At 39.7% G+C, this 24,522-nt stretch overlaps 1 protein-coding gene across 2 annotated transcripts in view; it reads left to right on the top strand.

The window, feature by feature from the left end:
• The window catches only part of HS3ST5 (heparan sulfate-glucosamine 3-sulfotransferase 5), a 135,279-nt gene extending 111,377 nt beyond the window's left edge, over nucleotides 1-23,902 (top strand). For both annotated transcript variants that reach the window (XM_035109117.3, XM_035109115.3), the window contains exons 3-4: nucleotides 19,045-19,183; nucleotides 21,975-23,902. In XM_035109117.3, the coding sequence (XP_034965008.1) occupies nucleotides 19,077-19,183; nucleotides 21,975-22,905 (1,038 nt within the window). In that variant the 5' untranslated portion in view covers nucleotides 19,045-19,076 and the 3' untranslated portion in view covers nucleotides 22,906-23,902. The remainder of the gene's footprint in view (nucleotides 1-19,044; nucleotides 19,184-21,974) is intronic.
• Nucleotides 23,903-24,522: the final 620 nt, after the last annotated feature.

The raw sequence follows: 24,522 nt of genomic DNA, 5'->3' as shown, positions 1-24,522 counted from the left end.
TGCCTTTCAACAAATCATTTTCAACGTAGCTTACGACATAGTGAAGCTATCCAAAAATCTACATGGTGCTCTTGTTGCTCTGAATGGAGGCAGAAACCAATGTTTCATTCCCCTCCTTCTTCACTCCTGGGGCAGCTAGTAGTTACGAGTCCTTTCTCTGAATTTCCTCCTATGGCTGATGGCTGGAGATGAACTAGCCTTCCCGTTGCTGTATTATTTGTGGGAGAGAGGGATGGAATGCAACCTGCCCTCAGCCTAGCCAATGGCAAAGACCAGAATGTATTTCCTTTAATTTCTATATCATGTATGCCACAAACCTCACAATCCAATGCATGTTTATTCAGAAGGCATAATGCAGCCTTGTTAACAGATTTAGGTTGACAGCCAGATTTAGAGCTGTGCAGGAAATATTTTTTTTTGGGGGGGGGAATTCTCTCAGAATGATGGATGAAATATTTTAAAAGAATTTTAAAAACTGGTATTATGCATTAAATTCACATTGCTACAAATTCCTTAGATGCAATATGCAAAAGTATAGTGATCATAGTATTGCTTTTGTGTTTGGTTATTAAACAAACAACACTTAAGTCTCGATGGTGGAAAAGTACTTTCAAATCTTTCAGACTTTAGGTAATAGGTCCAAGAGTGCAATCTCAGAGTCTTTCAAGCATGTTGTATAAGCTCTGTACTGCAAGCTTTGAAACTGTTGCTTCTCACTTGATTCAGATTCTTCCATCTTCTGCAATCAAGTGAAATGAACAACTAACAAGTGCAATTATTGAATGGTTTTTCCCCCCTTTTCATGTAAACAATCAATTTTCTGAAGTCCATGAAGCTCAAGTGAAGGTTCAGAATCTGAGCCGTGGAATAGTGAATAATCTTAGTTTGCAGAGTAGATAGAAAGATAGATAGTGTTGGATGTCTTTTTTGTTTCAGCAGTTTTTGAAACCATTCATTTCAGTTGGGGGAATTAGCTATGTGTGCTTCAGGCTGGTATTGTTTATGGCCCATTCCTGAGGCTTCTCAGAAGAATGGAGACTTTGGATCCAGCAAATCCTAGGCTGCCTGACCTATCCCAGAACACTTCATTTTGGAGCCTACCACTGGCAGAAACACTGCGAATAGCCCTTTCCTCTGCCATACATGAAGAGAAACAGTCATTTGCTTCAGATGCAAGTTCTACTTGACCCTGTTTGAAGCCTGCTTTATGTGTTTGAATTCAAGGGATTCCTGTTTCATTTGTTTTTCTATGTTTTAGATACTTCTATGGTGAAGCTTTAAGATGCTTCTATGCTGAAGCTTGATCGGTTTTAGGTTGCATTTTAGTTTTAATTCTAGTATTTGTTGTACTATATGCTGCTTACAGATTTTTAAATATTAAGCAGATGATAAATATTTTAAAATAAATAAATACCCTGTTTCTCATATTTTAAGACATACCCATAAAATAAGCCATAGCAGGATTTTTAAGCATTCAAGGAATATAAGCCATACCCCGAAAATAAGACATAGTGATAGGCGCAGCAGCAATGCCAGCCGCGGCAGGAGGAGGAGGAAAAAAATAAGACATCCCTTGAAAATAAGCCATAGTGTGTTTTTTTGAGGAAAAAATAAATATAAGACGTGTCTTATAATATGAGAAACACAGTACATGTATAGAACTGCACTATAGGCACTGCAGTGACTGCTTTAAGCACCTCTTTCTAAGGGCCAATTCACAAAACTACAGTGGTAAGCCCTTCAAAATCCTTCAGGACACACGAAGCTTTTTTTATGCTACTGAAAATATTAATTTCTAAAATTTTATTATAGCATACAGAAAAAGCTTTGAACTTCACAGAGTAGGACCTGCATACAACCAGCTAACTGCAGACAGAGAGTCAACATTCAAAGTTGTTTTACAGTGCTGCCCATATGTTTAGCAGTGGTGAGAACCTTGCCTACTGTAAGTACAAAGTCAATTGATTTTAAGTGGCTGCGGCCAAGTAAATGCCATGTGATTAATGCAACAGTTCGAGGTCTTCTGAACATTCACAGAAGAAATGGCAAAGCCAAACTTCCTTCCTAAGAATCAGTATGTGTTAATGGTGGATAACCTGCCTGTATCCCCATGAAAAAAACAAGCCACTCAAGTAAAATCAGTCTTCTTTTACATAGAACAAACTAGTTGAGCAGTGTTAAAAGCTGGGTATTGATTTGTGCCCAGACTGAAAGTCATGCGCTGATGTAAATGAAAATGTGTCAAGAGTCAATATTGATTTTTTTTTTTTTAAGCTAGGTTGTCCCCTGGGAAATCCTGCCAGACATACTACTATGCTTGTCAGTGAGTGAAATAAGACCCTTTTCCACAAGGCTACACATGTCCAAGCATCAAATTTCCTCTTTTTACTGAAGTAAAGTGGACACAGTGCTTAGCATCAACAGCTCGTACTATGAGAAAAGAGTTTGGTGAAAAGGAAAGGGGATAATAAAATTCTGAAGGGGATAAAGGGCTATTTAAAAGTCTGGAGACACCCAAAAAATGCATGTGAAAAGTAAAATTTTGTTTTATGGTGAGAATTAGCACCTAGAAGCTACCAGAGATCTTTATGAAGTTTTCAGGCATGAGAAAAATATGGACTACAGTACTAAATGCCTGATACCTGTTGGATAGTTGATCATAATAACACCTGAAGAATATCTAGAGAATGGTGTAAAGAGACACAATACAGTGCTACTGCTAAAGCTTAGGAGGTTTCGCCATTTAAGCTACATCAGTGAGAAGTCTCTTGGGTAGATGTGGAATATGTGAACAAATCTTGAGTTCCCCATAGAAACTCATGGTACAATTCTTTAACATCTACTCAGAAGTAAGTCCTGTGAAATTCAGTGGTGTTTACTACCATATATAGGTGGGTATAGGATTATGGCCTGAATCAGGTTGATAAATCACAACAAAGATTCAATGTGAACTCCTCTTAGATGAGTAACAGACAACTAACAATGCACTTCTATATTTATAGTCTCTGAAATCAGTTGCATTAGCACATGGTTGTGCAACATGTGCCAAGCATGTACAAAAGCTTATCAGTGTCCTTCTTCCAACAACATTTCCCCATAGTAATAATAATAATATTATAATAATAATTTATTATTTATACCCCGCCCATCTGGCGAGGTTTCCCCAGACACTCTGGGTAGCTTCCAACAAAAAATTAAAATACAATAATCTATTAAACATTAAAAGCTTCCCTAAACGACCTGTGCAATTTCCAAGTAAAGACTTAGAGGTGTTGAGAATACTTACTTTCTCTTTTCTATTCAAGAATACATTAAAAATGTACAGTGGTACCTCAGGTTACAAACGCTTTGGCTTACAAACTCCGCTAACCCAGAAGTAGTACCTCAGGTTGAGAACTTTGCCCCGGGATGAGAATGGAAATCGTGCTCCGGCGGTGCGGTGTGAGCAGGAGTCCCCATTAGCGAAAGTGTGCCTCAGATTAAGAACGGTTTCAGGTTAAGAATGGACCTCTGAAACAAATTATGTTCGTAACCCGAGGTACCACTGTATTGTTGCATGAATTAAAGTATCTACAGTGGTACCTCGGTTTACAAACACAATTAGTTCCAGAAGTCTGTACTTAACCTGAAGTGTACTTAACCTGAAGCAAACTTTCCCGTTGAAAGTAATGGAAAGTGGATTAATCTGTTCCAGACAGGTCCGCGGAGTACTTAAACTGAAAATACTTAAACCGAGGTATGACTGTACACTGTACAGTGGTACCTCGGGTTACATATGCTTCAGGTTACATACGCTTCAGGTTACAGACTCTGCTAACCCAGAAATAGTAGTTTGGGTTAAGAACTTTGCTTCAGGATGAGAACAGAAATTGTACTCCGGCAGCGCAGCAGCAGCAGGAGGCCCCATTAGCTAAAGTGGTGTTTCAGGTTAAGAACAGTTTCAGGTTAAGAACAGACCTCCGGAACGAATTAAGTTCTTAACACGAGGTACCACTGTACACTTAAAAAGTCTGTTTGCTTTTTCCTTAAATAATATTTGATATTGCTGCTTTGATGTACTCTTTCTACTTGGAAAACCTCTTGCATCAGGGAGAATGTGGCTCCAACAAGAAAAACGGATTCTAAAATTCTTACCAGTCAGTGGTTTTAAAAGGTGCACATTTCAGATGTACCAACCTATCCAGAGGTGGGTTTAGGGGAGCACAACCAGTTGGGCTGCACTGGGCACCAGTACTACAGAGGGCACAGGAGCAATCTAGAATGGAGCGCGAGAGGCAGGGGGTGCTAAATTTTAGTGTCATGCAGGAAGCCTCTAAAATCTGAGAGCCCAAAGCCCGCCACTGATTTATCCCTGCCACTCTGCCTTCTTTAAAATCAGCAAGGTGGAAAAGAGTGCTTTGGTCGTGGCACTATAACAAAAGGAGAAATAAGATTATCAAATAGCGCTGAGAATTGGTACAAATAGAATTGGTATAAATAGTTACAACACTGACTTGCCTCTTCTTCTGCTGATGTGTGCTATGTAGCCTGGGGGATAACATGGTCTATTATTGGACATGAGGTTGAAGACTGCATTGCTCTAATGGGGCAATTAACTCTAACACTCAGCAACTCTTGATCTGCAGAATTTTGTTTGAAGATTACAATGATGAGGTGAAGATTAACACTTCTGGGTGTTATGGGACTGATGAGACATGACTTATTAATCCTCCAAGAAAAGCTTAATTGGACGCTAGAGTAACCTTGCTTCATTGTTACACACCACCAATTCCTGGGAGATTGAAGTAGTTGGGGGTATATGATAGCAAACGTTTTTGTAATTAGGCACACAAAGACTAATAATTCCCCTCTTTAGGAAAAGCATATGTCATTCTCTTCGGTTATCACCCAGTTTTGAATTAAATGGAAGCCAATCCTAAAAGCCATTAGGCACTGTCAAGATCTATAAAACAGGAAGGCTCTTTGTGAGAACCAGCCCCCTTTGTTTTCAAGAGAATCCTTTCCAAGTGCTGGCCAACCAATAGTGAGGTCTATTCTAGCAGCTAATTAACAGTCCGATTTGCTTTTAGTGTGTTGCTCGTTCTTTCATCGGGCTCTCTTGCATTACCCATAGAAAGGGCTTTGCAACAGAGCTGGAAACATTTCCAAAATAGTATATTGAAAATATTTCTGCTGTGAAGAAAAGCTTCATGGGCAAGGAATCATGGGGAAATGAATTAAGTATTTGCTCTAGACATGAGAAAGCTGGAACAATCTTCTATTAAGTTCACTAAGGGATGTTCAGTGAATACTTGAAGGGAAGGAACAAGGATCTCACTCCTTGTGTTCACTCCTAACTCTGTTAAGGCTTTTGAATAAACATCCTCTTTGGGAAGACATGTTCCTGATTTCCCACAACCATTTCACATTCATTGAGGGCCTACCCACCATTCTTGAACTTCATGTGACATAAAATAATGTGAAATAAAATATGTCACATGAAGTGATATTGGGGGTTTCAAAAAAGCCAAAACCAAGCAAGCTCTCCCTGGTCAGATCTGGAGCAGAATGATAATATGAGACAAAGTTTAAGCTTTCTTCTCTGCCATGACCTTGGGGGTGCAGTGATGGGGATTAGCCCCCCCATTCAACAAATACTGACAGTAAAACAGCAACAACGCACCAATGGGAGTTGGTTTTCCTTTTGCAACTTACAGCTTTAGGGCGAAACTTTTCAGTACCATGCTGATAGTAATGTGCAGTAGGGCCTTCAGTGTTTTGAAGAGTTAGAATAATAAACTTTTAGAGTTGAAAGGGACCTCAAGTGTCATCTGGTCCAAATCCCTGCAATGTAGGAATCTCAACACGCAGTCCCCCATCCAATTTGAAACCATACCATACCCTACATTTGCAAAACTGAGCAGGTTCCGGTAGAGATGTTAATACAATTGTGTGACGAGGCGGCGACCGCGCCCCGGCCCCCAAATACAATTGTAATTATTTCTCAATTGGAATAAGACTTTTCACTGTACAGAGTGTGTTTTTACAATTGCTTTTCTATTTATTCTCGAACATTGCTGTGAGCTAAGTCACTGAGAGGCTGTGATTTATTCAAGACCACCCAGTGGCATTAAAGCTAGGAAAGGTTTCAATCCAGGGTCATTTGTATCCCAACTCAGCATTCTGCTCACCATACCACCCTGACTCACAATAAATTTGATCAAAAATATGAAGCATTTTATACAATACAGAAATTGTTGGCAGTTTTCCTTAAAGTTGTTTTCAGCTATAGCATTGGGGAGACTTGTATTTATCCATGTCCTTTACTGCAAGGGGAACAAGAAATTATAATGATGGGATCATTAAAGGTTTTAGAATAGTGAAGAGCTTGTGAAATAACTTAGCATGCTCATTAGGGACTTGGAGCAATCGTTTGAGAAGTAAAAGCCTTCCTACCATATTTATTTACTCTGCTATGCAAAGGATGTTTTGAGTCAATTGGGATAATCATTGTCAGAATTTTATGTGATTACAAAGCAAACTAATAAGCCATGCCTGTAAAATTATGTCAATCATATCTAAATATCAACAGGAAGGGTACTTCCATATGTAGATGCAGGGTTTCCAAATGTAGGTGTTCTGTTTGGCGCAAACAGCATGCATTATCTGTCACTGATTTTAGCATTGATGCTACTTGATGGTCCCAATTCAAGATGAATTGCATTTAACAGGGCAGTTCTTTGCATGTCTTTTCAGAAGTTTTCCTTGAGTTCAAGTGAGTTACTCTTAGGTAAGGACAAACAGGGTTGTTGCCCCAATTCCCACTGAAATCAATGGAACCATTTGCCACAACTCGTTTAAAACCATGGATTCTAGTGGGACTTAAGTCCAACTACTTTATCTGCATGGGGGTTAGCATCTTGCATGAAGCTTGACTACTTGTGGCATTAAAGTAATTTATAAAGAGACATTGGTAAAAGAAAACTCACTTTTTTAGTGGATAATGCTTATACTGGCCTCGGTCCAGTATACTGAAGGAGTGAAAGCCAGAGGCCTACCTTGGAACACTGTGAGAGCCAAAGGAACACCATTTTCAAAATCTCTCTGTCTCTGATAGAAAGTAAATTAGACAGCACTTCTCTGTTTGTACCTTTCTCTGTAACCCATTGCAAAAGGAAGTTAGCTTAACCGCAAGATGTTCTGTTCCATCTGAAGAGGATGTAGCCCACCACAAAACCACAAGTTCTAAGTAGGGCAACCACAATTGTGCCTGTAAAATTCCAGATAGACACATGTATGAAGGTACCAGGTACATAACGCCACCTAGTAGAGTTGGGCGGATGACTTTGCATCTTGGAGTGCTCTCTCTTGATTGGTTGATGAGATACTGCAATAAGGCGGACCTTCACTCTATAAAATCTCTCTGTACATGGACAAGGGTCGGGCAGAATGAGGAATGGTCTTTTTCCCTGCTGCTCAATATTGCTTTGTCTGACAAACCAATAAATCTGTTAAACTGCCTGAGATTTCGTCTGGTCAATTTGGGAAGCCAATCATCCGTATAACAATACCTGAAGGAGCATCTCCAACCCCATCGTTCTGCCCGTACACTGAGGTCCAGTGCCGAGGGCCTTCTGGTGGTTCCCTCACTGTGAGAAGCCAAGTTACAGGGAACCAGGCAGAGGGCCTTCTCAGTAGTGGCACCTGCCCTGTGGAATGCCTTCCCACCAGATGTCAGAGAGAAAACTACCAGACTTTTAGAAGACACCTGAAGGCAGCCCTGTTTAGGAAGCTTTTAATGTTTACTGTATTTTAATATTTTATTGGAAGCTGCCCAGAGTGGCTGGGGAAACACAGCCAGATGGGTGGGGTATAAATAAATTATCATCACCATCATTTTTAATGGCTAAATTTGTGAGTTTCAAATGTAGGGCACGGGAAACTGTGTAGGGACACAATACTAAACACAAGACAAATAAGCTTCCAGACTGTCACTATTTTCAAGTGGGATTTGGTCACATACTGGCAAATTCAGCTTGCACAGTTATAGTTGATTGGGAGGCCTTGTGCAAGAAACCTCCTTCCCCAAAAGATTCCCAGGTCCAGTGCCACTTGCTTTGATGCAACGTAGTCTAGCATCCCTGTAAACAAAATGGATGCTCATTAAATTGCCAGCATCCTCTAATCTCCCTGAAAACAAAGTAAAGATGAATACTCAATAAACAGGTAGTCTGGAAGTGACATGAGTTGTGAATGGTAGCATCCTTTGCTTGCACAAGGATGTCCTTAATTTTCACTGAACCCTTCTAGCTGCATGACATCCCATATCATTCCTGAGAATCCTATAAGAAGGCAACAGGATGCAGCATGAGGGTGGCAGGAAATTCCTGTCCTGCCAGCAGGCCTCCCCACATGGTTCTATGGATCAAACCCATTCTGGGGTCCTCTTGCCATATCTTTGCTTAGCCATAACCAAGTGGGCACAGCTCGTAGAAAAGACAAGCCACTACGATAGGACCCACCGGTTTAAAAATGACCTGGAGTACTAAGTACATTGGAAATGTAAGTTATGTTGACTTTGACTGTGCTATTCTGTAAGGTAGTTTGGGCGGTGGGGTAAGGGGAGAGGGGGAGAGAGAGAATGAATTACACTCTCATTGCGAATTTCAATCAGATCTGTCATCATACACTGAAAACAGCTATTCCGGTTGGGCTCAGTTCAGTGCATTCCCAGTCCCAGCTGAGGATTCAGTGCAATCAGTTGCAGTAGCTGGCAGGGAGAGGCAGTTGTGGTCAATTCTTCTTGGCAGTGAGACAGCAGTCTTATCCCCAAGGAGAGGAAGGAAATTGGAGTTGAATGATTTGGGGCTGCCCAGGCTGATATGCAGCCTATACAGAGAAGAGCAATATGCAGGAGGAAGTCATCCAGTTATCTCAAATTCCTTTAACTTCACACTGATACAGGCAGCACAAAAGCAACAAGCATCTAGGAAACCTATAGGAACACATATTAAAGTAGCATATCATGTGCACACTGGAATTCCAATACTGAATAAGTCCACTTATCCATATTTTGGTCTAAAAGCATGAGTGTGGAGTGACCTCTCTTTGCTGAAAGCTGGCTCAATTGCATTATCATCTGTTTGTTCAAAGGCTAAGCTTAACAGCTGTTCTCCTTATGTAATTTTTACATCCAACCCTGTACATAGAAAAGGAACAATGGCAATTTCACTGCTGGCAACCTTTTCGTTAGTGCTTTAATGCAATGTTAAACCTAAGAGATGCATGAAAGTGTAAGCGATTTCACAATTTAGTTTATATATAAAATGCTGCTGGGCAAAACATTTTAGTCACTGGCGTTCTCCTAATGGTAAAAGCTCACTAATTCAGAATGACTGCATTCAGATCCTTCTTGGTTTGAGCTGAAAGCATTAATGAATTAATTGGTCCCATTATTAGTTAAACATGGTACAGGTTTTAAAGTACACATTTTAACTAGATCTTAATTGGCACTCTGCTAAAAAGGACAGCTCCAGTCAGGAATGCAACAAGGCTGAAAATATGCATCTCCTGACTTAAACAATGAAGTGAAGATTCCCCTGCCCCCAATAAATTGTGTAACTCAATTAAAGGTAGCTTAACCATGAAATATCATTTGTTTACAATAATATAGTATTTCTTTAAATTCATTTCAAGCAAGAAAATGAAATGCTACGAACTGTAATTTGCAGGCTGTGCTATTTCTCAAGTTTTTATTATCTGATTATAGATAACAGATTGTGATCAAGAGGGATTAGACCCAGATTGTCTAGGCATGCACCTATATTATTCCTTGTAATTTCTTCTCGGGAGCTGTTAGCACAGAATTTCCACTACTACTTAAACTTGCTGAGTTTACACATTTGGAGATTTGATGTGATGGCAGGGATTACTAAAAGAGAAACTGCTGCAGGTATATGTATAGTGAGTGATATCCAGTGCTAGTCATACACAGAGTAAGCCCACTGAAATCAATATACCTCAGTCAATGCGCTCCATTAATGTAAAATTAAGACAATGGACAGGGCTGGATTAACCATTAAGCAAAATAAGCATGTGCTCAGGGCATCAAAGGAAAGGGGGCACCACATAAATGTTCCGTCGCTGGGTTTTTAACATTAAAGGTCACAAATTGTTCAGTTGAACATTAATTTTCTCAGTTGAAGTATATGAAAAACCCCAACAGAACAAGTATGCAACGAGGCAGGCTGGCCTGGATACCTTATCTCCACTAAATTTAGAAGGAGATGTGTTATGTAAGATTAGCTTTGAGGATCTGATCAAAGTCTTTGCAATTAAAAATGTTGGATAAAATTTGTCAAATGAAGTATATAAATATAGACATTATTTTCCATCTTACTGTGGGTTTTGCTTTACTTAAAAAAACAAAATTTTATTTAACGTTTATTAACGTTTATATTTTGAATTAGTTATATATGGGGGCACCAAAATCTTTTAAGGTCTTAATCCGGCCTTGACACTGGAGAATATGGTTTTCGCTTTAGAAGTTTATAGCCTTTGTCCTACCTGCTTATATGATAATGATAACTCAATGTGTGTTGTGCCAGTGTGTGCTCCAGTGGCATGAACTTTGAACCACTTCCACCAAGTTGTACTTGCGTGTCAGGCTGTGCGTTCTCACTAGCCAATGCAATAATGTTGAGGAAAGCATGAAAAGGAGAGTGTTGAGTTCAGAAGAACTGTGAATTAAAAAACTATGCATAACATGCTGCACCACTGATTGGCATGAGTGTGGGAGGGACCCTAGGTAATTGGTAGAGCAGAATGCATTGAAAAGAGAAGGTGATAGGTTCAATTCTGGACATTTTCATTTAAGATGGCCACATGTTGTTGTTGTTGTTGTTGTTGTTGTTAATTGCTTTTCACATTAGTCTTGAGGTGATTAACAAACATAGCAGCAGGGGATGTAAAAGACCTCTGCCTTAGAGCCTAAAAACCACTCTTAGTCAGAGCAGATAATACTTTATTATATGAACAAATAGCAGGAACTTTAGAAGCTGCCTTAAATACCGGTACAGTGAGAGCAGTTACTGTATCTATATAGCTCAGAACTGTCTACAGTGATTGACAGCAACTTTCTAGGATTTCAGACAGGGGTCTTTTGCAGTCCTACCTAGAAGTGATGGGGATTGAACCTGAGACCTTTAGCATGCAAAGCAGATGCTCTAGCACTGAGCTACATCGCTGCTCCTACTCTGATTTGCTATAAGGCAGCTTCGTTCATTTTACTTAGTTGGATCCCAATGTTATGTTTTGAGCTAATTGGTCCAGGGTCAACCACAGATCATGCTGTTCATGGTCACTTCCAACACTTGCCACCCCAAACCATCTGTTTCTACTCTTGTAAATGACTTTAGATTGGGATGTGCCAGAGACAAGAAGAGGAACTAATGTCTCGAATCTGACATTTGTCGAGGAGTAAACAAATCACTTCAGTTGTCAGCTGCGAACTGGGTTGGATCTCTCTTGAAACAAATGCCAGCATCTTCATGTGCAAAATAAAAGCCTTTTTTGATCTCCAGAGGCCTTTTGGTAGCCAGCACTTACTTCAGTGTCAGTCACCAGGCAGAGCAAAGGGCAGAAGGATGAGACAAGCGCAGCATGGGACTAACAGGAGAGGAAGTCAACCAGAAAAAAGCAGGATTTTCTCAGGCATATATTTTATTTATTGGGAGAGAACTGACTAGGTGGTTCTTTCACACTTCTCAAGGTGAGGTAATTGAGAAGCAGGGCCGTGCACATTCTGCTGGGACACTCCTAATGGAACTGCACTGGAATTACTTTCAAGGAGATTGTCTTAAACTGTTTGATAGCTGAAACTACTCTGGAATTGGTAGAACAGCGTATAATTCACTGGGGCTCTAATGACAATTTTATGATGTGGTGTTGGGGGGAGCAAAAACCTTTTATCCCCTTCTTTAGAAGAAAAGGCAGTATTTCTTATATAAACATATACTTACATATTCCACTGAAATGGCAAGATTAAAAGAATAATTAGGATTCTGGGTCACAGTGGTATTCTGTTCACATCTCAGCCCTTAACAATCTGTTAAATGAGAGAGCTTAACAGAGGCAGGATTAACTGACTTTCTTTTAAGTTTGGTAATTGCAAATGCAAAATGAACATCATTCTGCCGACATGGTGCCAGAGGACAGCTCAAGCTGACGAAAGAGTGGTGAGCTATGATAAATAATGTATGCCCAATATCAAAAGCTGAATGAGATACAGAAATGGAGAACCTATTTCAAAATTTGGAATTTGCTCAAAGCATTTCCTGCAGTGATTCTCAAGAGGATGAGCACAGATCAGTAATAAGCTCTATAGCTGTGTATAATTTATAAACTTACACCCTTTTTATTCACAACAATTCTTATGTCATGCTTAAAGAAGGAAACCAAGAGAGAAAACAGTACGAGCCACTTGATAAATCTGAATGAGATGGTTTTCTTTTCACTTCGAATTTTGCATTATAGGGTTTCAGTTCTGTCTAGAACCCCCATACATTCCAAATGTTAAACCCAACAAATGGACAGGAGAAAAGAACACTTCATTCTTATGTGATTGGTTTTTCTAGAGCTTTTTTTTTAAAGAAGAGCTATCCTGCATATTTCTAACAAGTGATATTTAAGCGATTACTGTACACTTTAGAAGGATTGTCCACTGCTACATTTGCATAATAAGACTGTTCCATGATCATCCCATGACATCACAGCAGCTCAGGCTATGTTGGATGGTGCAACAAACCATTTGATAAAATGAAGCCAGAGGGTTGTTTGCTAATAGATATTGCTAGGGAGCTGTCAACAGCTGTGGGCTACATAACTCAGGTCTTACTGCTTCTTTCAAAATAATAATAATCCTTCCAATAGCACCTCCAGGTCTTCAGATAAAGCTCATACCAATAACAAACTTAGTTGGTCTCTAAGGTGCTACTGGAAGGAATTTTTTTTATTTTGTTTCAACTACAGCAGACCAACACGGCTACCTACCTGCTTCTTTCCAGTTCCTGTGATTTATTTGGCAAATTGGCAGAGCCACTTTTTCTAGAAATCTTTGTATCTTGTGCTTCAATTTCACATCTTATCCCTATCTAGTCAACCACCTAAGGCTATCCATCTCCCTAGAGGTACCTATCTGAAGAGCCAACAGACTAAAACTGCCATCCAATAACATCACGGTTTGCAGCTCCAAGACAGAATACCAAGCATTTCAAATTATTCATAAGCATGAGGAATAGAGTCCTTGCAGTTGCTTGCTTGCAGTCCCTGCTGCTGCCTGTGCTACTCACGAACCTGCCCCCTGAACTTTATGACCCTCCTGCTCCTAAATGTGAACCTTTGGATCCCAAATTGGCACCTTCTACCCTCTTCTTGCCTGTCATCCTGCTACCCTGATTGGCTCAGAGACTCTTAAGATTGGCGTAGAGGATCTTGACTTCCTCAAATAGCCACAGTATTAGCAGGCAGTTATTTCTGGAATAGTTTGTAGGACATAAACATATTTTGAACAGTACAAAACTTCTTAGTTCATTTAAAATAGATGCTGTGGAGAGAGAAAATTGCACAATCAAATACCAGTTTCTGAAAAGGGAGTGTAAGAGGCCCAACCACTTGCCAAAGAGCCAGGCCACAAAAGCAGGTGGAAAGTGGGAAGGCAACATTAGTTGATGAAGAATGGTCCAGGAAATTTACAGCACAGCAATAGAGGTTTGTGGGGTGGAGCAGGCAAAGCGACATTGCTAACCTGCCTTCCAAACCTCAAACATTGCTGTCAGTTCCTCAGGAGGAGAGTGGTGAGGTGCCGGGAGTTCAGCACCTGAGTACAGCTGTGGTGCCAGGAGTGTCTGACTGGCTCTGCTGCCATGCTCCTTTCGCTCTCAGGAAGAGACAGTGATGCTCAGTATTCAGAATGCAGGTGAGCGATGTCCTCCCTCCCTGTGCCAACCTAGCAATACTAGTCTTTATTGCTCTGCTGGTGCCCTGTTAATTCTCTTATTTCATGAGAACATTCCCTCTGAAAATAAGAGCTTAGATTTCTGCTAGTAAACATCCCATATGCTTGAAATTCTTGTACAGATGGTAAGTATTCTTGCTTTGTCCCTTCTAGGACCATGCAATGTGACCATTTGTGTGCTGACAAAGTAATATCAGGAGAATCCACATAGCTATTGCTGCAGTTGTAATGTAGCATTAAAACACATTTCCAGCATGAATGATTTTGGTGTTAGCTTCCTCCTCAGTGAATTCAAAATATATTAACATTTCCAAGTCTTATTGAATTCCGCACGTCTGTTTCTTTAAAATACTACCAAGGAAAGTGAGACTGAAATGGCTCCCAGATTTTAATTAATCTGAAACAATCACGCTACCTGATTGTCTGAGGCATATCACTGCCAAGGAAAGAAAAACGTGTTGGGAGGAGAGGGGAAGTGGCATATAAGGCACAAATGTTGCTGCGCCAACTTTGGCATTCAACTTGGCCAAAATGCCATGCTGATCCTACCGTATCTGCAACAACCACTCATTACCAAATGAGATGCAGTTACAAAAATGAGAAAGGATAAAGGAGCTGTATTTTAATCAAGCTATACTACTCAGACTGCAAAAGAAGAAAATATAGGGTTAACCATGCATACAAGTGACTCACATATTTGTTGCATCTCTCCAGGCTTCTGAATAGACTACTCACCTGCCTATCTGTAGTGAAGAAGTCCTTCCTATAGGCAACAAGGCAGGAAAGTTTTACACGCACATGAACGCACACACACAACCGCAAAAGTGATTCTTTTCAGTGGTTTCAGTTTAGCCCCATAGTTTCCTGAGTTGCCTGTGAAATATTTATTGAGGATATAAAGTCCATTGGTGTTACACTAGATACTTGATAGCCATCCTGTATAATTTAAGGTACAGAAAAATGCAATTTCTTATTTCAGGTTTTTTTAAAAAAGAAAAATACCATCCGGGACTGATAAATTATTATTTCACAGTTCATAATGCCTTTCCTCATTGTCTTGTTCTTACACAGCAGTTTGCAACATTTTTCAAATTTATCACCCTAATAAGAAAAGAGCTCAGGTGTAGAAAATTTTCCAACCCCCTTGAAGATTGCAGCAGATTACTCATACAGCTTCTCAGATGCCTACCTTGGCCAGACATTCCCCACGTCATACTTTTTTTAAAAAATATAATTTTTATTAATTTTTAACACAATATTTCAGCATACCAATAACAAAACAAATAATTCTTTGCTCTACTGAGCCCGTGACTTCCCTCCATCCCTTCAACCGGTTTTTTATTTTCAAATTTTGTGTCGCACTTTATATCCTCTACTTCAGACCTCTATATCCTTATGATCCCCCACTTCGTACTTTAATAGCCCCTCTATAATTTGTTATGCTTCTTGCTTCTAATAGTGCATTCCTTGAATACTGACCAAGCTACTAAGAGTTAGGCATTTGATACAAGGCAAATGATTGTATGTATCACACATTTTTCTATAACAACCAACCACCCACAGAATCAAGGTATTATACACATGCAAAACATTGCCTTGCTTGATATAGGGCCTTTCTTGAGTCAAAAATGATTTAAGCCTTTTATTTATAGACAACCTCCTTGTCAGCTGGTTCTCAGGATGTTTGTTTTAAAATGTGGCACAATACAATATGACAAAAGAACGTAAAACAAACTTAAACTGTAATAGCAGTTTAAGACTTAAACACAGACTGAAAGATACATTTATTATTTTATATCTAACTTACTAGAATGTATTGATTTTTTTACATTAACTCCCATTTTAAAAATACACAAGCATCTTTCACTCACTACCCTGTTTCTCATATTTTAAAGACATACCCATAAAATAAGCCATAGCAGGATTTTTAAGCATTCAAGGAATATAAGCCATACCCCGAAAATAAGACATAGTGATAGGCGCAGCAGCAATGCCGGCCGCGGCAGGAGGAGGAAAAAAATAAGACATCCCTTGAAAATAAGCCATAGTGTGTTTTTTTGAGGAAAAAATAAATTTAAGACGTGTCTTATAATATGAGAAACACGGTAGAATAGTTGGTAAGGACCAACATGCAAAATAAAAATAAGAGACAAATTCTGTTACAGGCCCATCTTGTGCATGCCTACTCTGCAGTAAGTCCTGTTAAGTTCAGTTAAATTTCTATAGGACTGTAGTCTTGAGAACTTAAATCAGAACCATCTCCTCCAAAATTGTAACTTTTGTGTTGTGTTCATATCAGTAGTATTAGATTAAAAGCTATAAAACTGTAAATATATGCTGCCCTTAATACCATTGTAACAACCATTTTTAAAATTAAAGAATTTAATTAAAATAATTAGGATTATAGAGGCACACACATTTCAAGCTGTCATGTGTTTTTTTGTAATGTTCGTGCAAATCATAATTTTTGGCAATGGTATATCTTCACTACTAAAAATCTCAAAGGAAAAAAATCACTTATTTCAGCAAAAAACATGCAAGGGATTAAAAAAAATACTGTAGGAAGAGAAATAAAAAAGAGAGTATGATCTTGTGGCTAATGCTCAAACTAGGATTCTTGAGAACCAAGTTCAAATCCTAGCTTTGTCCAAGGTGTATTGTACAGCTTTGTGAAAATCCCTTAAAATCCGTGTCTACTTAGTTGTTCAAGGGAAATGTGCCACTTTTCCTCCATGCATCTTTCAAGACAGGGCCTTGGATTTTATTGCAAACCAAAAGCAAACCCCACAGTGTTTCAGACCAAAATAAAGCTTGGGGTGTGATCTGTCTCTTTAGATTAAAATATTCAAGACTATGGTTGCCTAGAGTTAGTTCACATGTTCATTAGAAACAAGAATTCAGCACTGTAAGTAACCCTGAATAACTGAAATAATACCCACTTAGGTTCTTCAAGAGGTTTGGTGGCCCGTGCTGAAGAAATTTTCCATAGAACTATTTAGGCAATAGACTGCACACAGTGGAAGAACAATATGATCTCCGCCTGTCCTATGCACTGGTCATGCCTATCTCACTTTTGTTCCCACCATACTTGTCTCCTTGACTGTAATGTTTACAAAAGATCTTTGCATATACTGTAGGCCTGCATGCATTCCTGGTCAACTAACTGGTCAAAACACACCTATGATCGGGCCCAGAAGTAATACCGTATGTGGCAAGAGGCATGGGAATGTACAATCTTGCTCTCTTGCCAGATGTAGTCTTTACTCAAAGATTATATCATCTGAAGAGCCAGCTATTTGACATACTTTTCCATTCTATTCCATGTCCCTTTTCTAAAACCAGCTCATGTTTTCCTGAGTTTGCAGTCCTACCTGTTTGGTTTTTCCATCTAGCAAAGGAGCAAACTAGATGTTATGATGGGAGAGCCATTGTTTACATTTGACTCACTGCTGAATTTAGCATTTAACCATGCGGTTGGGTGGGATAAAAAGTGCAGGATAAGTGGAGTCCTAAACCATTATCTCTCCCCCCACCCCAATGCTTCCCCACCCCACAAAGCCCCTCCTGTTTCTTCTAGCCTTCTCAGAGAACATCCACCAGGGTTTTGAAATGGGAAATCTTAACTGAAAGTATAAGAGGCTCTGTGCAAGTGGTTTCAGGGAAACAGATGGTTCAGCAGCTTCTCCTGCCAATCCATGCTCTGTTACAAATCACACAATATCATATTAAAATAGAAAAATTCCTTCAGTAGCACCTTAAAGACCAACTAAGTCTTTATTTTGGTATGAGCTTTCATGTGCATGCACACTTCTTCAGATACACTGGAAATGTATCTTTTCCAGTGTACAGTGGAACCTCGGTTTATGAACACCTCGGTTTATGAATTTTCGGTTTATGAACGCCGCTGACCCATCTGGAACGGATTAATTCACTTTCCATTACTTTCAATGGGAAAGTTCGCTTCAGTTTATGAACGCTTCAGTTTATGAACAGACTTCCGGAACCAATTACACCCATGCTTCGGGTTAAGTACGCTTCAGGTTCAGTACTCCGCAGACCTGTCTGGAACGGATTAATTCACTTTCCATTACTTTCAATGGGAAAGTTCGCTTCAGTTTATGAACGCTTCAGTTTATGAACAGACTTCCGGAACCAATTACACCCATGCTTCGGGTTAAGTACGCTTCAGGTTCAGTACTCCGCAGACCTGTCTGGAACGGATTAATTCACTTTCCATTACTTTCAATGGGAAAGTTCGCTTCAGTTTATGAACGCTTCAGTTTATGAACAGACTTCCGGAACCAATTGTGTTCATAAACCCAGGTACCACTGTATTTTAAGAAGTGTGCATGCACACGAAAGCTCATACCAAAATAAAAACTTAGTTGGTTTTTAAGGTGCTACTGAAGGAATTTTTCTATTTTGCTTCGACTCAGACCAACACGGCTACCTACCTGTAACTAATATCATATTAGTTTGGCACAGCCCACATATTCACACAAACTGTGCCATTGCAACATCTTGTTTACCCCCAAAGAAAAGACACCCAGAGGCAGGGAAACAGGAGCATGAGAGTGTGTAGCCAGATTCCTTCATTTATATCTAATTCCCCCCCCCCCCCCGGAAGCGACTGTTGTAAACCTTGCTTACACATTCTCATGCCCGTTCCCCTCCCTTTGGGCATGTGGATGTCAGAAAACTGCTAGTGAATGAGTTTGCAAAAAGAATGTTCCATCCTTTTCAGTATCTGTATCCAACATTATTCAGGTGAAACTGACATGCTTACATTGCACCCACCTCCATCTCCATTCTGCTGAATGTTCAAGGACTCAAGATCCAAGAACCCCTGAATTTGGTAGTGCTACAATTCAGAAGCACTGCCCAAACACATTGTCCGCTTTTCTTGTGAGTGAGAGAGGGAGGGAGGGAGGGAGAGAAAGATGCAAGTGTGGGTTAATCACTTGTAGGAATTGATTGACTGTCTGTTAATAAACATTAGCCTGTATATTGCCACTTGCTCATGAGTGGTTTATGTATTCTGCTCCCTGCAGACTGAAGAAGTCCTGAAGATTGATGGAGGGCCATGCTATTCAAACAGCAGGCGTTGCTGAGACAGAAGCTCCTTGTGCTAGGCAGCCTTGCTATTGGAAGTCTCCTATATCTAGTTGCCAGAGTTGGGAGCTTGGATAGGTAAGTCATTAAATTAGCACATGTGGGTGACATTCATAATCCTAAATGGCTTTAGCTGAGGTTTCCCCCCCACAACTTCCTCTTAGACTTTGGAAATAATTGAATAGGTTTCCAGCCCTTTGTCTTACTACTAAGATCTAGAAATACAATCTGCTGCAGTATTGATTTTCATTGTTATTTCCTTTCTTTTTAAGGGTGGAGGAGGGTTTGGGTAAACTTAAAAGTTTCAGCTTGCCTAAGCCAACGCATTCTGCCTTTTTCCATTTGTATTCCATGCACATTGGCAGTTGTTTTCAGGAGGAAACTAAAGCAGCAAACAGTAAAAATGTCATTACAGCAGTTCATTTCTGTCTGTGTGTGCATCTGCGGATTGACCTCGAGTCTCGACAAACAGTTATGATGTATTTATGCATCTTCCTTTCTGAAATTTATGAGTGGGCAATTAATGTGCTACTGTGGTAGTTAAAATTATGCATGAGCCTGCAGAGTTAGCTTGTCAAGCTTGGAATCCTATCGCACTTGAAAGATTGCTGCAGGGACGAGGGATTTTCACTATGTTAATTAGCTGTGTGTGTTTGTGTGTGTGTTGAAGCTGGATACACTGGGTGAAGAGGATCTGCCTGAGAATGATTTCCTAAAGCAACAGGACAGATGTACAAAACTGAGCTTGTGAGAACAAATGCAGACCTAAATACCACCGAAAAGATCCACCCACTGATAAATCCTATGCATCCTTTCACCCAGGAAGAGACAAATTTTCCATATTCTGCCACTTGTCACAATTTAGTTCTCCAGTTTCTTATTTGAAAATGAAGTCCTGCATATACTGAGAAAGGAAGGATCATATATGCCTAGGCTGGCATTATCCCACCATCCACCAGCAAAATTTCATACCTTAACGATATGCATAATGACCATGGCCAATTATGCAGTTTCATGTATGGGGGTGAATATTCCTTCTTGACTCCTGCAGAAATTTGTCCTGTGCCCTGAGGCATGAAATTTAATTAACCTTATCACCAATCTAAGCTTGCACAGCTACAAATGTTATTAATGGTCATAAAATTATCCAGACACAGTACTTGACTCCTTGAACTCATGCAGCAGTGAATGATACAGGATCCATATATAATTATTGCTAATGGCATGAAGGGTTTATTCCAATATCTCCTGTTTTTACCAAGCTGTGAGGGGCTTTTATTCACTAGTGTTGCTGCAAAAGTCTGCGTGTCTCAGTAGGCTCCTTGATCTGCAGTCACGCCATTCTAAGTGTAGGAAAACTAACACCTTGGGATTCACTCACGGTTGCTGCTTTTCTTTCCCCACCTCCTGGAGCTATTAAAAGTGATAGCTGCTGTGGTGTCAGAACCTGGGAGTAGACAACAGTCAGAGAAGCTGGAGGAAGGAGTTGTGCTAGAGCAGGCATCCCCATATTGCGGCCCTCCAGAGGTTTTGGCCTACAACTCCCTTGATCCCTAGCTAACAGAACCAGTGGTTGGGGAAGATGGGAATTGTAGTCCAAAACATCTGGAGGGCCGAAGTTTGGGGGTGCCTGTGCTAGAGAGTCAGAGCAAAAGGACACACAAATATATGCCAAAGCCAGTTGCTGCTCAGGCAAAGCCTTAGCCCAAACAGGAAGTCTTTTATAACCCTTCCTCTCTAGGTGGTACAGAAGCTGATACTACTGCTCATAGCTCAGGGAGATGCTCTAAATCACAGTCCTGTGGCTCACCACATGGGTCAACTGGCTTCAGACATGCAATGATCACTTTGCATCCGTTTTATCTACAGGCTGCAGTTGTGTGATGAAAATACTTCCCACTTGCACCAAAGTTTCCATTCACGTATTTCATGCAAGGAATGGCTATCCTATCTGAAAGGGCTGCTCTAGATACGTCTCTTGGTTCACAAGGACACAGGCAGTTGCTCAAAATTCTTTAGCATTGATTTCCTTAGAAGTTAATTAAAAAAACAATTTCCTTTTGGAAGGGGTTGTTGTAAGAATGAAAATTCCAGTAGGAGCATTTAAATTCAAGGCAATAGGCAGAGGTGGGAAAGAAAATCAGCAACATTGCCTTGTTCAGTCAAAAGTGGCTTCCATTTATGTAGCAAAGCACTTGGATTCCAGTGTAGGCTTAAAACTGTGCATGTGGGTGTACACAACAAGCATACGGTTTAATGTGTATCATGAAGGCCCAAGCTCCTGATTGAGGATGTTACCAGGTTATGGCTTAATACTGCAAACAGGCCGTTCAGATGCCAAGATTGACAACAAGGATTTTCAATGTATCATATTTTCCACAGAAGAGTTAAATCCAGATTAAAGGAGAGAGACTATATGGGCTAGCATTTCGATGGCATTGAAGTTGTGGGGACACTGTAAAAAGCTTGCATGCATCGATCCCACAATACACAACCATTTGGAAACATCCACACATAGAAGCAGTGGCAACTACATGCTTCATCGGAAACACAGTGTTTATCAGTGTATCAGTGTGACGCTTCCTGGAGTGGATGAAGCAACAGCATGGTGAACTGTTTTCTGTAATATCTGTTCTATTGCCATCTAGTTTACTGTCAATTCAGCTCTTACCATGTTAGCAATTGTCTACATCTTAGCAAGTTAATAAGGCTGTTGCAAATCATCTCAGTTGCATAAATGATGTCTCTTGTTACCTTTATGTTGAAATCCAATATCCACTCACCTTAGAGAAAGCACCATTAACTTCTGAGCAATTGTGTAACATTTCACTGTTAATAACTCCTATTTCGCCTCTTTTTGGAATTGCAGACTGCAGCCCATATGCCCTATCGATGGTCGATTTGGACTCCATGGCCAAGATGAAATTCCACTCCGAGCTCTACAGTTTAAGCGTGGGTTGCTACATGAGTTCCGGAAGGGCAATGCCAGCAAGGAGCAAATTCGACTTCACAGTCTGGTCCAACAGATTCCCAAGGCCATAATAATTGGGGTGAGAAAGGGTGGAACTCGGGCACTGCTGGAAATGCTGAACCTCCACCCAGCAGTGGTCAAAGCTTCTCAAGAAATCCACTTCTTTGATAACGATGAGAACTACGCCAAGGGCATCGAGTGGTACAGGAAAAAAATGCCATTTTCTTATCCTCATCAGATAACCATTGAGAAAAGTCCAGCATACTTTATCACAGAGGAGGTACCTGAAAGGATTTATAAAATGAACTCCTCCATCAAATTGCTGATCATTGTCAGGGAACCCACAACAAGAGCTATTTCTGATTACACTCAGGTGCTGGAGGGGAAAGAAAGGAAAAACAAAACCTACTACAAATTTGAAAAGCTGGCCATTGATCCTAATACCTGTGAGGTGAACACTAAATACAAGGCAGTAAGAACGAGCATCTACACAAAACATTTGGAGAGGTGGTTAAAATACTTTCCCATAGAGCAGTTTCATATTGTCGATGGCGATCGTCTCATTACAGAACCACTGCCAGAACTCCAGCTGGTAGAGAAGTTCTTAAATCTTCCTCCAAGGATAAGTCAATATAATTTATATTTCAATGCCACCAGAGGGTTTTATTGCTTGCGGTTTAACATTGTCTTTAACAAGTGCCTGGCGGGAAGCAAAGGACGCATCCATCCGGAGGTGGACTCCTCTGTCATTACCAAATTGCGCAAGTTCTTTCACCCTTTTAATCAGAAATTTTACCAGATCACAGGGAGGACATTTAACTGGCCCTAAAGTAAATTTCATACAACACTGTGTGTTGCACCTGGAGATATGCCACCGTGTCTCTATTAGAGTAAAAAAAATATGCACTTTTCGTATACACAGCTATCAAAGTAACCCTTTTTCATGCATACTTGTATATATGCAGTGTGTGACCAAATATAAGGTGGGATCAATTTTTCTACAGAGCAGTGAATAACGTAAAATTTACTCTCTGCATAATTGCATCGTTTTATGCTATACAATTAAAAGAGAAGGTGTCATTTAAAGAAATTAACTCAGCTACTCAGTTCAAAGGGTCAGTACTCTATTTGCTCCATAAAATTTAATACCAAACATATCTAGAGAGAAGGAAGAATATTATGGTAGAATTCATTGCAAGAATTGCATTGAAAGGTCTAAGATGGGCTATTATGGATACATATTGCTAAAAGAATATTGACCCTTTAAAGGTGTAAATCTATGCTTCAGGCTTATATTGGTTTAACAGTCACTCTTTTAAAGTAACTATACTTCTTTGACCAGGGGCAGGGGATCTGTAATACAGAATTCTCACCTGACTACTATTTCCAGGATTTTTTATGGGGTGGGGGGAGAACCATACTAATTAAACTGGCAAAAAACCAATACAAGTTTGCAGTGTAAATATATCCCTTATAATGCTGAGTTCTATTGGAATTCTTTTCCTCTTGTTTGAAAAGAAATTCTCTCATGCAATCAACATTGTTTCAAATTTCCTGTGGTGAGTTTGCACTATTGTTTTTATTGTATGGATCATCTTGGCACTTGTAGCATGTCAATCATGTGTCGAAAAGGAAGTCTTTTTTTTTTCTTCTATGCTTGTACGTTGACAAAGAGAAACCTGCTGTACATAATGTATATTGTTTGTAAATACTGGTTTCACACTAAGTAATTCTATTTTGTAAACTGAATATGGCTATTTAATTTATTGTGAAAATTAAATTTATTGTGGTATTTAAAATGGAATGGATTAAAATTGCTATATGTGCAACTGGCTTTCTCGTTTTCTTTGATGAATTTCACATTATTTGATGGATGTCACATTATTTCAAACACCGTACTTTTCAAAGGAGGCAATTCACATGTTCAGTTGAGGGTTAAGCACTAAACAAGTTTACACACACACACACACACACACACACACACACACACACACACACACCAGCCCTTAGAAAGCTAGGCAATCTATTATTAGTAATATTTATTTATTTACATAAATGGTATACTGCCCTTCAGTTGAAGATCACAAGGTGGTTTACAACATAAAAATACAAAATGAGGAGACGAATCATATAGCATAACAATCATATTGCTGTTTTCTGGAGTATCATAGCCAAGTGCTAAATAGCAAATATTAGTATCATGAATCCTAAAATAGTAACAGACACATGATCAGAGTGTTATTGTCTGCAATAATGGAAGTTCGGATAGAATGTATACTGCAAACAGGAAAGGTACTACTAAAGCCAAGAGGATGCCAGCATGGTTAATGAGCAAAGTCAAGGAAGCTATGAGAGGTAAGAAGGCTTCTTTCAGAAAATGGAAATCTTTAAACTCATATTATCATGAACTATACAAACACAATAATAGTAATGAAATAGAACTGCA

The sequence above is a fragment of the Zootoca vivipara genome, chromosome 3 (assembly GCF_965207765.1).
Source record: "Zootoca vivipara chromosome 3, rZooViv2.hap1.1, whole genome shotgun sequence".
NCBI classification, from domain to species: Eukaryota; Metazoa; Chordata; class Lepidosauria; order Squamata; family Lacertidae; genus Zootoca; species Zootoca vivipara.
This window is presented reverse-complemented; position numbering and strand designations above follow the sequence as displayed.